Genomic DNA, 15,571 nt, shown 5'->3' on the forward strand with positions numbered 1-15,571 from the left:
GCAATACCACATTACATTACTAGAAAAAATGACTTCATTCTCACTTTCAGACTGTTCTGACTTTCATTAAGATAACTCATAGACTAGTCATATAGTATTTTAGGGCTGGGTTTTCACCCGATTTCACCCATTTTTGGGTAACTTGTAATGTTGAGAATCGATAATCCATAAATTTTCGATGTGAGATGACATTCCTTAATAGCACCATTTGTGAAAATTCTTATTTGGATAACGTCATTGGCTCTAAATTTATACAATTGAGTTCGATTTCGTCCATTTTCCCTAAGGATGTTAATATAATATTACGGACCAAATTTGGTAGAGGAGATATACACTTTTTTCCATTGCTATAAAGGCAATATATTTCTGTGAAATACTGCAAAAAAATGTGTTCCCATTCCAAGAACGAATGATGTTATATTAAAGCTCTATGACAACTCTAAAAATTCTATATATAAAAACAATGGTTTTTGTTGTAGTACCTTTATTACTATTGTAGGTAGTAAGCGGAATGCTCTGAAAACGGTATTTCATGCAATAAAAACACTCATACCGATAAGTGCTATTTATAATTATAAATTAATTTTATTAAATTGTATTAGTTATTAGGAGAATGCCGCGCTTTGAATGCTGAGGATTTGACCAATCGCGCCATTGCTCTGAATTTGGGAATATCGGTAACAGTGGTGTGTAATTACCTGAAGAACAAAGGTCGAAAAGAAATTATTGACACGCGACAGAAAGATACATTTGTCGATAGTTCTCATATAAAACGACGTCAATGCAAAAAGTGAAAAGAGAGAATAAAATTTCTGGTCCAAGTTATTTTTTCCGATGAGAAAAAGTTGAACCATGGCGGTCCAGACAGCTTTCTTTGATACTAGAAAGTCTCTGCGGAGATGGGGTACATTTTCAAATTCTAGGCCAGTACCGTTAGCATTACCTTCTTGCCAAATATAATTGTTCCGAGTAACAAGAAGAATTAGAGAAAAATCTTCTACCCTATATACACAGTTATCTTTCCCTTTTCAACAAGACAACACAAGAATCAAAACGACCAGGTCAATAAAAACGTGTCTTCAACGTAAAAATATCGATTTTGGAATGGCCAACTTGCTCCCCTGATGTCTGTATGTAAGTCCTGTTGATAACATCTGGGGATGGCTGGTAAGAAAGATTTACGAAGATTATCGTAAGTTTAATCTACAGTGAATTTGTTGTCCTAGATATAAGATCTATGATATATTGGATATTTTTGAACTTACAAATCTGGAAACTATTAATGATTTTGTAATACAAAAATCATAAAATTATTTATTTATTATGTCAGTTTCGTTTTGAAAAAAGGATATATTCAAGTAAGCACAGAAAAAATTTCAAAAACGTGTTTTTTTTCTAAATAAAGCTGTTTTTAGAGTATTTGTTTTTATAATATTTAATCCAGGTAAGTATGTCTTTTTAAGAACCACCAGTAATCTGTGTTATTTTGTGACATCCCATCAACTCCCTTAATACCTTAAAAGTGATGTATAGTACACTTTTAGATCCTGGTGGAATGACTCTCATTTTTCCTCACTATAATTTCATAAATTATCCAAACAATTATCGAAATGAGTGAAAGATAGTTCCTTGATACTCATATTTACTCCTAAAGTATTAAAAGTTGTCACCAAAGTGGTTTATTAAATATTCCACTTTTCAATTTTTCACACAAACATTTATTTAGACAGTCAAGTACTAATTGTTTAAACTATATACATATGTATGTATATAGTGTGTTAAGGTGGGAGATACCTGTAAATACTCAAATTTCAATTGATTTTCATAAGTTTTTTTTTAATGAAGGAGTTACTACATATTTTTGAAAATAAGCGTGTGATTTATTTATATTTTATATTGTAACAAAACTTGACGGCTGTACACCAACTTCTTCCGAACCATGTAGCATCGGCTCTATTGATCTGAAAAGGGAAACCAATTTTCTTTTATTTATTAATGTCTTTATTTTTAGATGAATAAGTGAAAAAAGATTTGTTCCGTGAAATAAAGCACTCAAAAAAAAAAAAAAAAGATTTTTTCTAATATTGTGGTTGTTTTTGCTTCGAAAATTTTATTTTAAAAACATGTTGGCTCATGTGGAAAGTATTACTATGAAGAAGATGAGTGTAAAATTTCAGAAAAACGAATCAATGGCTTTTTGAGAAAAACGCGTTTAAAGTTGAACGCAAACAATAGAGGCGAACGGTTGATTTTTGAGACATATTTTTAAAGGTCCGTACTCAGATTTTATGAGGAAAAAATATTGTGTAAAAATTTACGTGTATCTCTCCTTAATCCAATTGTGATTCCCCAAACCTTGACTACGCAACTGTGTGCTACACAACTCCTCCTCTTGAGTGTCAAAGAATTTATGAAAATGTTTCTAAGAGTAATCTCTTTCAAATTAAACTTTCGTACATATGTATATGAATACACACTACATATACATATAAACCTTCATAAACATACACAACAGCTAAATACACTGTCCAACAGCATTTTTGGAACAGAATAGCGACATTATAATTCTGAAAGGGTATGTTGAGTAGATCATTTTTGTAGAACAAACGTATGGTCCAGCACGTCTGAGTTTTGTTTTTTAAAATGGGTCAAAGTTTTCATTTTTTGGTCGAAGGGAGCATTACACTATATGAAAAAAATGTTGTAAGTTAATGTATGAGAGAATTCTTATGGTCAGAGTTGTATTGTGGAATTGTATGAGGATTATTTTTGTGGAAGATCTTAACCCTCTAACTGGTTTCTTTATGGGTCAATTTGACCCTTTTTTCGAGAAAATCAAAAAATATCCTTTAAAGAAGGACATTTAAGGATTAAAATATTCTACGAAAATTTCAGTGGGGGTCACCAAAGACACCATTGTTGTAAATAAAGCTCTTTGCGATTGATAAAAAAATTATAATTTTGTTTTAATAGTGGTTTATTATAGTATGTACATATTTATTTTTTTGCTTCAGCAGTAGTAGGACAATGGATTAAAGATTAAACTTAATGTGCTTTCCTGTATTTAGCTTGACGTGAATGTTCCGATGTGTCAAGGTTTCTGTACAAGCCCCATACGTATTCAGCAAGCATTACACTTTGGGATTTCCCTTTGAATCTTTCTTCCAATACCTTTATATCCTGATGAAACCTTTCACCGTGTTCATCTGGAACCGCTCCAAGGTTTTCTTTAAAAAAATTGAGATGAGAGTGCAGAAAATGCAGCTTTAGTGACATCTTAACGTCAATATTGTTAAAACCGATCAGCATGCTTTCAATATTTTCTGCATAGTTTTGTGCTTTCGAGTTTCCAAGGAATTCTGATATAACCAGCTGCATAAAGTCAAATGCTGTCTTTTGCATATCCGACAGATGACCATAAAATTCTTCATCTTGTAATAATTTTCTTATATCGGGTCCAACGAGCATTCCTAGAAAAGGTAGTTTACATAAAATGAAATAAATTATTTCTTAAAAACGTATTTTACCTTCTTTTAATTTTGCTGCAGATAATCTGGGGAAAATTGTTTGAATGCGTTTGAAAGCATATCCTTGTGTATTTAAGCTTTTAATAAAATTTTTCACCACGCCCAACTTAATATGCAGCGGTGGAAGTATGACCTTATATTTTGGGACAAGAGATTCATGGCTTACATTTAAGTCACCAATAATATTTTCTTTACGTTCTGGGAAATATTTAATATGATAATGGCTGCTGGTAGCACGTGAATCCCATTTATAAAGAAAGCACATATATTTTGTGTATCCTGTTTGCATTCCAGTCAATATTGCAATCATTTTGAAGTCTGCGCATACTTCCCATTTATATTTATAGTATTCAATTTTATTTAAGAGATTTGAAATATTTGCGTATGTTTCCTCCTTTTTTGTAGAATACGCAACCGGTATTGATGGATGCTGATTTCCATTGTGCAGTAAAACTGCTTTTAAGCCGTGTTTTGAACTATCTATAAATAGTCGCCAAGCGGAAGAGTCCAGTGGAAGCTTTAGATATTTTAGAACCTCTTCAATACTGCAACAGTATACAAGCTCTTCTGATTTTTTAAAATAACTTTCCAAATCGGCGTGTCTTTTTCTTGGCGATGTAACTTTTACATCGGCTTTTATCAAATTCCTTTTTTTCAATCTGCAACATAATATTTCAGCTTTCTCTTTTGTTCGTCCTAAATTTCTTACAAGATCTTCAAAATAAGCTTGGTCTATCAAATTAGGACATATGTTCAAACCACCAGGAGGAAAGTAACTTATATCTGATATGTTTTCAACCGCCGCTATTATTTCTGTATTGGCGTATGTCATATTGGCCGAAGATGTATGTGTAGGCGGTTGAGGCACCGGAACACCTTCACAGCGCACTTCTGGTAAAATTACATTATTTGTTGCTTCGTCTGTCGTTATCGCGTAGTGCCTTTGGCTTTTACCAAATTTGTATGTATTTACGCAGAAATAGCATGTATCTGATTTGTGATTTTCAGGTTCAATCCATACAATAGGTGCAGAAAATGGCAGCGCCTTGGTACCGCCTTTGTACCAGGTCAAAAGACCACTTTCGCAAGTAGTACATACAGTTTTTGGTATCCAAGCTTCACATAAAAATCGTATTCCAAAGAAAAGAAAATATGGTTCTTCAAATGTAGGGAATATCTTTCTTCAGCTTTGAAGGTGCGTAAAATGTCCACAAGTAAAACAAAACCAATCTCTTAATTTGCAAACGGAATCCGCCATGCTTATTTAAGCTTTAATTGTTCTTTTTTTATGTTAAGTTTAGTATAAATCACACCCGATATGTACTGCTTAGTAAGGCAATTATGCTTAGTTTTATCACACACGATTAGTAAGTCACAGCTGACCAGACGCGAGAACTCAGTGTTTGGCCCGGCCGAACGTGACGACGTTTTCACCTACTTTGTATATACTGGCGTGTAATTTTTTTATCAATCGCAAAGAGCTTTATTTACAACAATGGTGCCTTTGGTGACCCCCACTGAAATTTTCCGCCAAACATTTTCGTAGAATATTTTAATCCTTAAATGTCCTTCTTTAAAGGAAATTTTTTGATTTTCTCGAAAAAAGGGTCAAATTGACCCATAAAGAAACCAGTTAGAGGGTTAAGATCTTCCACAAAAATAATCCTCATACAATTCCACAATACAACTCTGACCATAAGAATTCTCTCAGACATTAACTTACAAAATATTTTTCATATTGTATAATGCTCCCTTCGACCAAAAAATGAAAACTTTGACCCACTGTAAAAAAAAACTCAGACGTGCTGGACCATAAGTTTGTTCTACAAAAATGATCTACTCAACATACCCTTTCAGAATTATGGGGTCGCTATTCTGTTTCATTCAAAAAGTCTTCATTTGTTGGACAGTGATATTATTTTAATATTCTAACGATTTTTTTATATCTAAAACATCAATTATTTTTCGTGTTTGACTAAACTCGTTTTAAATTTGGCTCTGCCATTAGTCTTCCCAACTGCAGATGTCTCTTGCTACTTTTTCTTTTCTATTATTATTGATTTTTTAAATTAATATTGCTTTGATTTTCACTTACGACACCCGTTAATAAAGAAACTGCATTTAATTTTTAGGTTGAAATCAATATAACATAACAAACAGGATGGGTCACCTAAGTTAGTGTGCAAATTTGTATAATCGACTGAATAAAAAAAATATGTTTGACACAATTTAAAAAGCGAACCTTAATGACCGTTGATGGAATAATGTCATTTATTATTGAGATTTCTATTTTTTTGCCGTGATAACGGACATTTTTTTAAGATATAAGACTATAATTTGGTATAGGGGATAGAAGACACAAGGGATGAGATTTCTCTGAAAAAAACTTTTCAGTATACAAATCTAGCAACAATTAATAAAACGGGATGAAACTTTGCAACTATAATGGCTTTAAAGTATACGAACTTATGATAAAAAATGTCCAAATCCTACCAAAACTGTACAAGCCGCTAGATACCGTATTTGTGGACCCCAGTATCTATAGTTTTGTTCGATTTGTTGGCCTTAATGCTCGATATGTTTTATCTTGCTCTCGTTTTCCGCCAAACCCATTAATATCTTATAGAAGATTGTACCTCTCCTTTCGGAGCCTCCTAGTCTGGAACCTCAATTGGTATAGAAGAGTTCGGAGAGGTACTTCCCGTTACTTTTTGTGCTGTCGAAGGCGGTCTTAAAACCGACGAAGGGGTGGTGTGTGTCGATCTTCATTTCATGGGGTTTTTCTAAGGTCAGGCACATAGTGAACATTTGGTCGTTAGTAGACTTTCCAGGTCTTAAGTCACATTGATTTAAAGTGACGGTGGACTTCAGTCGATAAGACCTTATATGTGATAATTGTCGCAGATTGTACGGTTTTTTGTGGATTGCGCAGATTGTACCCGATTATGTGTGCTTTCATATCATATCTTGTAAAATTGATGCATGACTTTGTCAGTTCTCGCCGTATTTGAATAGTATTTTGATTAGAATTACGACGCTATGTTGGAATTTTTTACGGAATTTGACTTTTCGAAGTTTGGAGATGTGAACCTGAGAAATTGTGGATATCGTTTTAAAAAAGACCTAATACCTATATCTCCGAAAATAATTTAAGTTTTGAAAAATCCATTTTTTTTTTCTGGACTATAAAACCCTCCTAAGGGGTTAGGGATAGTCAGAATTTTCAAAAAATTTATTTTTTTTGCATTTTATATAAGTGTAATATCTTTAGAATATTCTCTGAAAATTTTACGTTGATCCGAAAATTAGTTTTTGAGTTATTCGACCAAAGAAAGCTCGGGCACTTCAAAGTGCTAATGTGAAACTTTAAACGCGTTTTTCTCAAAACTGTGTTTTTTGAACTGGCGACAACTGTAACTCGAAAACTGCTCAGTAGATTTTAATGAAGTTTATATAGACTTTAGAATACATAATAAATTCGGGCCTGACCGAAGGATTTTTTTTTCAAAAATTTATATTTTTTAAGACCAACATCAACAGTTAGTTGATTCTTTCGCAAAAATTTAGAAAAAACATTCCTGAGGGCGCCATTTTGTTAATTTTGAAAAAAATCCTTCGATCAGGCCCAGGATTATCTATTTATAAAACTATTTTTTTTCTCCGATTGATTTTAGTTGAATCTGCAAGGATTTATGATTGTCACTGCAAGTACCTTTTTTTGGAACAGGGTCAACACAAACAACTATAACTTTTAAATCTTTTTGAAATTTTCGTGACTTCAAGTCAACACATTCTATAAGAATGCCAAATTACTACTTTTGTAAAATAACACGATTTAATAGCAAAAAAATACTGAAAATTGTAATTTTTTCTTGCCTCTGACTACCCCTAACCCCTTAAGAAAAGTCCTGAGATGGGTATAATGCTTTCCAGGAATACTTCACTTATATAGCTTTTAGTTTTTAGCAAACTTCTAAATATACTTACCTACTTTGCCATAAACCCTCACTTATGCGCTGTGCTGTTAAATGTTTTCGATATAATGCAAAAAATTTCGAAGTCTTGCCTTTTAGTTACAAGAGATAATGAGTACATGATTGAAAGGCCACTGCTTATTCTGTGTATATGTATTTACATATGTATGTATGTAGTATTTGAATGCGCTTACAATAATTATTAACTATAAAAATTTGCTAAATAAAAATTACTAAATTACTTTTGTCAACCAACGAACATTTGCTCATTACCCGTTGGTAATGTAATTTGCCTTTTCGGCAGCCCACAATGGTTCCCGTGATTTGTTTAATGATTAAATATATTCTGTGTGCATGTGAGAATGCAAACTATTTAAATTATAATTGTTATATGCATGCGTACAAATATAATTTTATTTGTAGACCCTGTAACGGCCACGATCCTCTTCATTCGGATGCGTGCGTATATATTCGAGCGAACGAAGTATATAGTTTGGTATTGGTGGCGGTCGGGGTAGATGTCGTCCAACAGCATGGAAGCCCAGTTCATCAGCAATGTAACGCACTTCGATTGGTATGCCCTCGGGTGAGGTGTAGCTAAATATGCCTATAGCTTCCAGTGCGCTGCCCGCGGCCTGTACTGCAATACCGTTACTCGTCGAGTAAGCATATCGATAGATACCCAAGTCGTCGGCTGGTGCCACATTATATAGCGTGATCACTGCATCCGGATCGCCAAGTTGAACAGCATGTAGCGGTTTGATCGCTGTGCTGGTAATGCATATAAAGACCAATACTAAAAAGACACACTGTGATTCATTAAGAACAGTATAAGTGGCAATAAGTTGATACACATATATGTACATATGTTAGTGTATATAATAATTTGTTTAGTCTGCTAGGGCTGGGGTTTAATATTAAACATGCTGGTTTAACCAAATAATAAAAAAATACTAAGTACAAATAATTGCATAACTTTCACAATAAACTGAACAGTGACAAGTTTATTTAATGCTAAGCATTAATACAGAATATTATATCTGCCTAAGACTGGAGAACGCCATCTGTTGGTAATAATGAAATTCGTTTGTGACCATGCTAAAACTATAAAATTTTTGCATAATTGTATTGCGGTTTTTAAACAAATTTAAATTTCAAATAAAATATATTTTGTTTAAAAATATCTACGTTTACGGGGTTAAAAATTACTAGAATTCGTTTGACTTATTTGTTTTTGGCCTAAAAACTAAGAGTTTTAAGAATAACATAAGATACAAAGTTATATATATGTAGAGTAGACGCTTTTTAAGTGCTTATGTTATTCATCGTTTCTATCGAAGACACGTGCTGCGCGCTTGAAATTATACAGTATTTATTTTGCGAAAAGATTACCTATGAAGATGAGGGAATTTTTAGACATTTTTTTAAATGCCCACCATGAGACAATATATTTATTTTTTCACATTTTGTGAGTTTTATGTGAATAAAATGAAAACATTTTTGGTACCAGTCGCTTCAAAAAAAAAATATATACATTTTTAATTTAACAGATAATTTAATAAAAAAAAGAATTATAAATAATAATATAACTTTGAAAAAAAAAATTATAAATAATATCTCGTAAATCTAGTTTGACTTTTTTGCGTTTTTCCATATCATGCTTACACTTTAAGCAAGAGCTAAAATTTTGCATTTTATTAAGTTTTATTGTAATTTTAACACTTAATTACTGTAAACAAAAATAACTTTTAGAAAAATTTCGGTTTGGAAATAAAATAAAATTATTATTGGGAATTTAAAAATTTACTGGACTATCAAAAAATTAAAAAAAAAAAATAATAAAATATTGAAGTTAATAACGACTTTTTTATGGTAAATTTGAAAAACCAGCAGCCACATGTCATTTGCACAGTTACATTGGAAATAGTTTAATTTGAGAACTTGACAGGTGTAAATACTTCTTCGCATTAATTTAGAAGTAAAAATTTTTATAAAAGGTTAATATTTTTTGTTTTTGTTTTTTATATATAACAATATTTTTATTTTTGTTTCACTGTTGTTAACATATTAAGGCCAATATTTGCTCACAATATTGTAATATTTTGTTTCGTTTTAATATTTTCTCTTTTTAATTGTTAAATTAATAACTCCGACACTTACGGGTCTCAATTGTTTTCTATTTATCCGCCGCATCTTCGATCGCTTCTCTGAACTATATTTTCTTTAAGAATACTTTTTTTTTTCAATTTAAAAATTAATATAATTTTTGTTAATTTACGTTTTTTTCGCTTTCGTTAATGTTTCGTATAATTTTTTGTCTGTTTCGTGTTTTAGCCAATTTTTTCTTTTTCGCTTCTTTTGTATATGTTTAGGGTTTGAAGTGATTTTCACAACTGCAGGCGAGCGCGTATAACTTTATGTTTTTTATATCGTATGATCCAACTGTTTGAAATTAATCGACAACAATCTGGCCACAAGCGATTAGCCACCAAACTTTTCTGATAAATACATATGTATGTATGTATGTATATACGTATGCAAGTATCCAGTGCTCTGTCAAATGGGAGGCTGATTATTTTAGTTGCTATATTTGTCGTTCCAACTTTATTATCGCTCACGCGTACATACATACGTACATATAAATAATTTACGGATGTTTATACATGTATGTGCATACACATATTTTTCTCTCATATGTTGGCCATCGTCTGCCTTGAAATAGTCTAATTTGTTTACAGTCATATTCGAAAACTTCAGCAAAAATTTGTCGCTTCTTCTCCGCCCATCTGTTCCGATATGTATTGTTGAAAAAAAATCTGGTTTTTCACTTTTTGTTAATTTTTCTCCTTTTTTGCGAAATCAACATATTTTCATTTAAATATTTTTGTGTGTTTGTTTATATACTACTGCTAAATTATAAAAAGTCGCAGTAGACGGATTAAACTATGATTTAGGCAAGTGCTTATGAATTCCTTTATCAATAGCAATCATGGTCTGCTAGTTTGCTAATCGTCGTTAAAAATAAAATATATACATGTATATCTACATAATAAAATTTATGTTAACTAAATACCGTTAAATATGACGTAATTTTGTTGTAGCGATTTAGTTGTTGCCTTAATCTTATTTTTTATAGACGCTTGCCAGCTTAATTAATAGTGTTTGTTGAGCGTTTCAGCTGTTCCTAGTGGAACCTGCATTATAACCGGACCATTGTTTTCGGTAGCGTGAGGAGGTTGTTTAATTATGGATTTGTATGCATTCTGCTCTAACACGAAATAGCATGAGTAGCATGTGTTTGGGACCCTTAAGGGTAAGATTGGGTGCAGACTATGTGACGATATTAGATATGTTATCAGAAGCGACACTTGGTAAATTTGTCTGACCACTCTTGATTCCAGAAGTTTTTTTCTTGCAATATTTCTATACTCCATGAGAGCCATAATAGAAATTGCAAATGTTAGACAGGTAACGGAGAAGGACCTTCGAGCTTATACAAATTTGTAAAATTCTAAATTTGAATATGGCCTCGAAGAATCTTCTCTCTTGGAAATCATGCTGCTGAGGAAGGCGTCTAAAACTTTCTTTATCTACTCTTTCGAAGAAATTCATGCTATTCATCGATCTTATGTTTTCTGGCAATATATTTGTTATACCCACACACATATCAGCAATCTTACGTTCTTAAATGATGCCTGCACTCATTCAATTTATGAATCCTCATCATTTTATGTTCAGTTGAGTGCAAGTGAATAATAATTTCGTATTAAATAACCAGCTTTTGAACAATTCAAGCAAAGAACCAATTATATCAGAACTACAGTATACTCGTGAAAACTCGAACTAATGGAAACCATCCTTTTTCGAGTTAACGAATGTGTTGTATTTTAATTATTTTATTCGTTTCATCAATGTTTATATTGCAACTGTTAAAGCCTTCTTGAATAATTCAAAATATTAGAATTCTTTGGTTTGCTATTTAATGATTCATGACCAGTTGATTTAAACATTTGTATTTTTTTATAATAAATTGAGGTATTAATTTTGAATTACAATGATCCTTATGATAGCTAAATACGACCGATTGATGCCAGGTACCCTTACGATATTTCTTTATTTTAATAACTTTTGGTTGGACTTTTTATTTGAGTGTGAACTTGTTTCTGCTCAACTTTGTTAATGCTAGATAGAGTTCTGGGCTTTGAATTTCATATCCTCCCGAATTTCATAATTAAAATATTTTGTATTAAAAATTATATTTTCATTAATTTTCATAATGGACGATGTAACCAAAGATGAAGCCCACCTATGAGAACTGCCCCCGCCAGATGTCAAAACCGTACTTGGCGACTTTAATGCCAGGGTGGGCACACAAAGCATCTTTGGCACAACGGTCGGTAAATTCAGCCGCCATGATAAAACATCCCCAAATGGGTTGAGGCTGATCGACTTCAAGTCAGATCGAGCATGTTGTGATAGACGAAAGACACGTCTCTGGTATTTTAGACGTACGTACGCTTAGAGGTCTTAACTTGGACCACTATCTTATTGCATCCGAGATATGCACCCGTCTCTGTGCTGCAAAAAACGCACGTCAACAAACACAAGGAATGTAAGAAGTCGAAGAGCTACAATCACAAAAGACAACTGAACGATTTTCCACTAGCTTTGCACTACTGCTTTCTGGGAGCACTCATTAGAAACTGGGTATAAAGAAACTGCGAGACGCCATTTCAAACTCACACCATAATACGTGCGGGATGGGATAAATACTTTGAGTTGAAGGAGGAAGCGAAACGCATTTGCAGACAAAAAAGAGAGAGACCGAAATGCGTGAGTACGAAGAGCTTGACAACCTGGCCGACAGGGGTAATGCTTGAAAATTTTACGAAAAGATGCGGTGAGTAACGGAAGGTTTAAAGACCGATACATACTCGTGTAAAAAACCCAGAGGTGATCTTGTGACTGATAACCAGAGCATACTAAAATTACGGAGCGAACACTTATCCAGCCTGCTAAATGACAGAGAAAGTGAAGATGGCAAACACGATTCCCCAATCGATGTTGATCCAAAATCTTGGAAAAGACCCGTGAAAGGAAGAACGGCACACACCACCTTTAAAGCCGCTATGTCTCAACTTGGTATTCCTGCAAAGCTAATATGGCTGTGTGATGATGTTGAGCAACACCAAAAGCTCCGACAGGATAGCCTCTCCGAGCCGTTCAATACTAAATAGGGTTTCATACAATGCGACTCCCTATCGTGCAACTACTGGTGTAGAAAATAATTCGAGCAGCAGAGTTGAATTGGGAAGGCACAATCTTCTATAAGAGTGAACAGCTAATGGCGTACTCCGATGATATTGATATCATTGACCTTTGAACGAGGGCAAGACGAAATATCTCCTGTGAAAAAAAAACAACGTGGCTCCCATGTCATAGTTGGCAGTCATAACTTCGAAGTCGTCGATAATTTCGTTTATCTTGTAACCAGTTTTAACACCAACAACACTTTTAAGTTCGAAATCTAACGCAGAATAACTCTTGTCTACAGGTGTCACTTCGGACTGAGTAGGCAATTGAAAAGTAAAGTTCCCTCTTTACGAACAAAGACTAAACTCTATAAGTCACTCACTATTTCCGCCCTATTACCCTTTTCCTAGAAAAACAGTAAAATATAACGAAAATGTGGTTTTTGATCTTCCATCTTCGATAGAGCATTAAACCTTTTAGGTGATTTAATTTAATTTTAAAAATTTCAATAAGACACAGCGAAACTTTTGAATAAAAAAGTATTTTTTTGAGTTATAAAACGTATCAACTGCTGTGATTCCGGCTTTCCTCGTGGATGAAACCTAAAAATCCTTTTTAAACGGAGAAGATATGTTACGAATTACAAGTTTTACTCAAATTTTGGTAATTTTTTACCTGCCAAAAAAAGTAATTGATTTTCATGGTGATCGAATCACTTGTTTTCGAGTTATTACCAAAAAAAGTTCCAGATATCAAAATTGTGAAATAATTTGAAAAATTTGAGCAGTCTTGTGGAGTATAAGACAATATCTATTGAGGTGAGGTTACTATTATGCTGATTTATGCATTTGTGACTGAAGATTTTAATTATATTGCACAATGTAAAGGCAAAAGAACCAAACGGCTTAGTTTAACCAACCAATTATCTGAATAAATGTAATATATTAAGACAATAATAATAAGAAAATACACGTTTATATTAGAATGCCCTCCAATTTGTGATGGTCTTGATAGTTACTTTTAGCTCTACTGTGTAAAACCTTCGATTTCAAATTAGAATTTTACAGTATAGTAAATTCGTAAGAAGAATAGCACTATAATGAATTTGAATTAAGAATACTCTTAATTTTACGAAGCTAACAATATTCTTAATGAATAAACATAGAATTGTATATGCATTCTAATTTGGTAATTTGGTGTGTGGAAACTCCATACACTTGTCAAAGTTATGAATATGAAAATACCACACTATAAATATAGATTATTTATTTGTTTATGGATTTATAAGAATATGCAGTTGGTTCAAATCATTTGCTTAATTAAAGTTGATTTGGACAATAAAATACTGTGCTGACGTGGAAGACAACCGAAAATATTAAGAAATATTTATACAAGTGTGTACATGTCTTTGTGTATCTCTGAAAATGCTAATCGCACGCTTTGATTTCCACTCTGCCGCTACAACAACAACAACATTTCCATATTTTATACAATGAACTGAACATAAAAAACTAAATTATTATTTGCAATAAGAAAAATGTGATGAATGCAATGAGTAAGCCGAAAGCAGCCAACGAATGCCGTTAAATGTGATTTTGATTTCTTCAAAAATTGTCTGCAAATTTATACAAAAATATTCTAATTTGCGCGTGGTTCATTGTGTTAATGGTCACTATGGGCGTTTTAGAGCGGAAGTGTTGTGTATTATTGGATATTGATAAGCAAAATTCCAAAAATAAAATTATAATAAATATGATAATACAGTGGAATATTTTACAAATATATTTATATGTATGTATATGTGTTGCTATGTATTTATATAATATATTAATGATTGCTTGAAACGAATTGTTCAATCACTGCAGTTCAAGCGTATGATTTGTGTGTTTCATTCATTCATCATAATCATCATTAAATACATTTGCCCCTTATTCGTAAAAAGGGAAAAAAATAAAATTTTAAATTTTGATTTCAGCTGCACCAAATCTATAATACCCTTAACACGTGCATTTCATATCGCATAATAGGGTATGGAAAGATGTTTAACTTGTGTTTGATCGTTCAGTTTGTTTGACAGCTACAAGCTATAGCGGGCCGATCAGAACAATATATTTGGATATTGTAGTGTTGCCTTCAACAGTAATCTGTGCAAAATTTTGTAGAGATATCTTTTCAAATAAAAAATTTTTTTCATACAAAAACTTGATTTCAATCGGTCACTTAATTAGGAAGCTATGTGTTATAGTGATTCTATAGTGAAGTCAACAATTCCAACAAATGAGCAAGCTCTTGGGTTGAAAAAGATGTGTGCAAAATTTTAGACCGATTTCTCAAAAACTGAGGGCTAGTCGCTAATATAGGGACAGACAAATGGGCAAAGCTAATCGACTCAGTTCGTCATTGATTCTGATTTTTTATATATACATTTTAAAGGCTTTCCATGTTTCTTTTTGAGTGACAAATTGAATATACCGTGTTCAAGGTATAAAAAGAAGTCAACCAAAAAGTTCGTTGCTTAAGTCTTTTGTTCCATGCAACGCACTGTTGCACAGCTGGCATATACTAAAGATCATTTAACACTCAAAGTTATGATTGTTCACTGTTATTCCTACAATAAATCATTCGTTCAAAACGTGTTAAATAGAAGAGTAAAGAAACAGTTTTAGAAACATAAATTTCTTGTTTCCATGCAAATCTTGTCTCAATGATAATTTCCGAACAATTTCTGGGTGGGAGTTTACCTACATATACATGTGTGTGTGTGTGTTATGAAAACTAGTTTGGGCAAATTTTTAAATCGCAATTCAAATAAAATAG

General features: G+C 32.6%; 2 protein-coding genes across 2 annotated transcripts; both read right to left on the reverse strand.

The window, feature by feature from the left end:
- Positions 1-3,045: 3,045 nt before the first annotated feature.
- Positions 3,046-3,792, reverse strand: LOC108972906. Its single transcript, XM_018939798.1, has 2 exons — positions 3,528-3,792; positions 3,046-3,470 (listed from the first exon to the last, which is right to left on the reverse strand). Exons 1-2 carry the CDS (start codon positions 3,790-3,792, stop codon positions 3,046-3,048), a joined length of 690 nt encoding a protein of 229 aa, XP_018795343.1.
- Positions 3,793-7,683: 3,891 nt separating this feature from the next.
- On the reverse strand, positions 7,684-9,788 carry LOC108972923 (pupal cuticle protein Edg-78E). The gene is made up of 2 exons (XM_018939823.1): positions 9,662-9,788; positions 7,684-8,310 (listed from the first exon to the last, which is right to left on the reverse strand). Exons 1-2 carry the CDS (start codon positions 9,692-9,694, stop codon positions 7,915-7,917), a joined length of 429 nt encoding a protein of 142 aa, XP_018795368.1. The 5' UTR covers positions 9,695-9,788; the 3' UTR covers positions 7,684-7,914.
- Positions 9,789-15,571: the final 5,783 nt, after the last annotated feature.

The sequence above is a fragment of the Bactrocera latifrons genome, unplaced genomic scaffold (assembly GCF_001853355.1).
Source record: "Bactrocera latifrons isolate USDA-ARS-PBARC rearing strain unplaced genomic scaffold, ASM185335v1 scaffold_44, whole genome shotgun sequence".
NCBI classification, from domain to species: Eukaryota; Metazoa; Arthropoda; class Insecta; order Diptera; family Tephritidae; genus Bactrocera; species Bactrocera latifrons.

What these genes read in the sequence shown, in the direction of transcription:
- LOC108972906 (XM_018939798.1), bottom strand. Translation starts at nt 3,792, where the DNA reads ATGTGCTTTCTTTATAAATGGGATTCACGTGCTACCAGCAGCCATTAT. An exon ending in TGCAGCAAAATTAAAAGAAG is followed by an intron (nt 3,471 to 3,527) that starts GTAAAATACGTT and finishes TACCTTTTCTAG; the next exon opens with GAATGCTCGTTGGACCCGAT.
- LOC108972923 (XM_018939823.1), bottom strand. Translation starts at nt 9,694, where the DNA reads ATGCGGCGGATAAATAGAAAACAATTGAGACCC. An exon ending in ATAGAAAACAATTGAGACCC is followed by an intron (nt 8,311 to 9,661) that starts GTAAGTGTCGGA and finishes AATGAATCACAG; the next exon opens with TGTGTCTTTTTAGTATTGGT.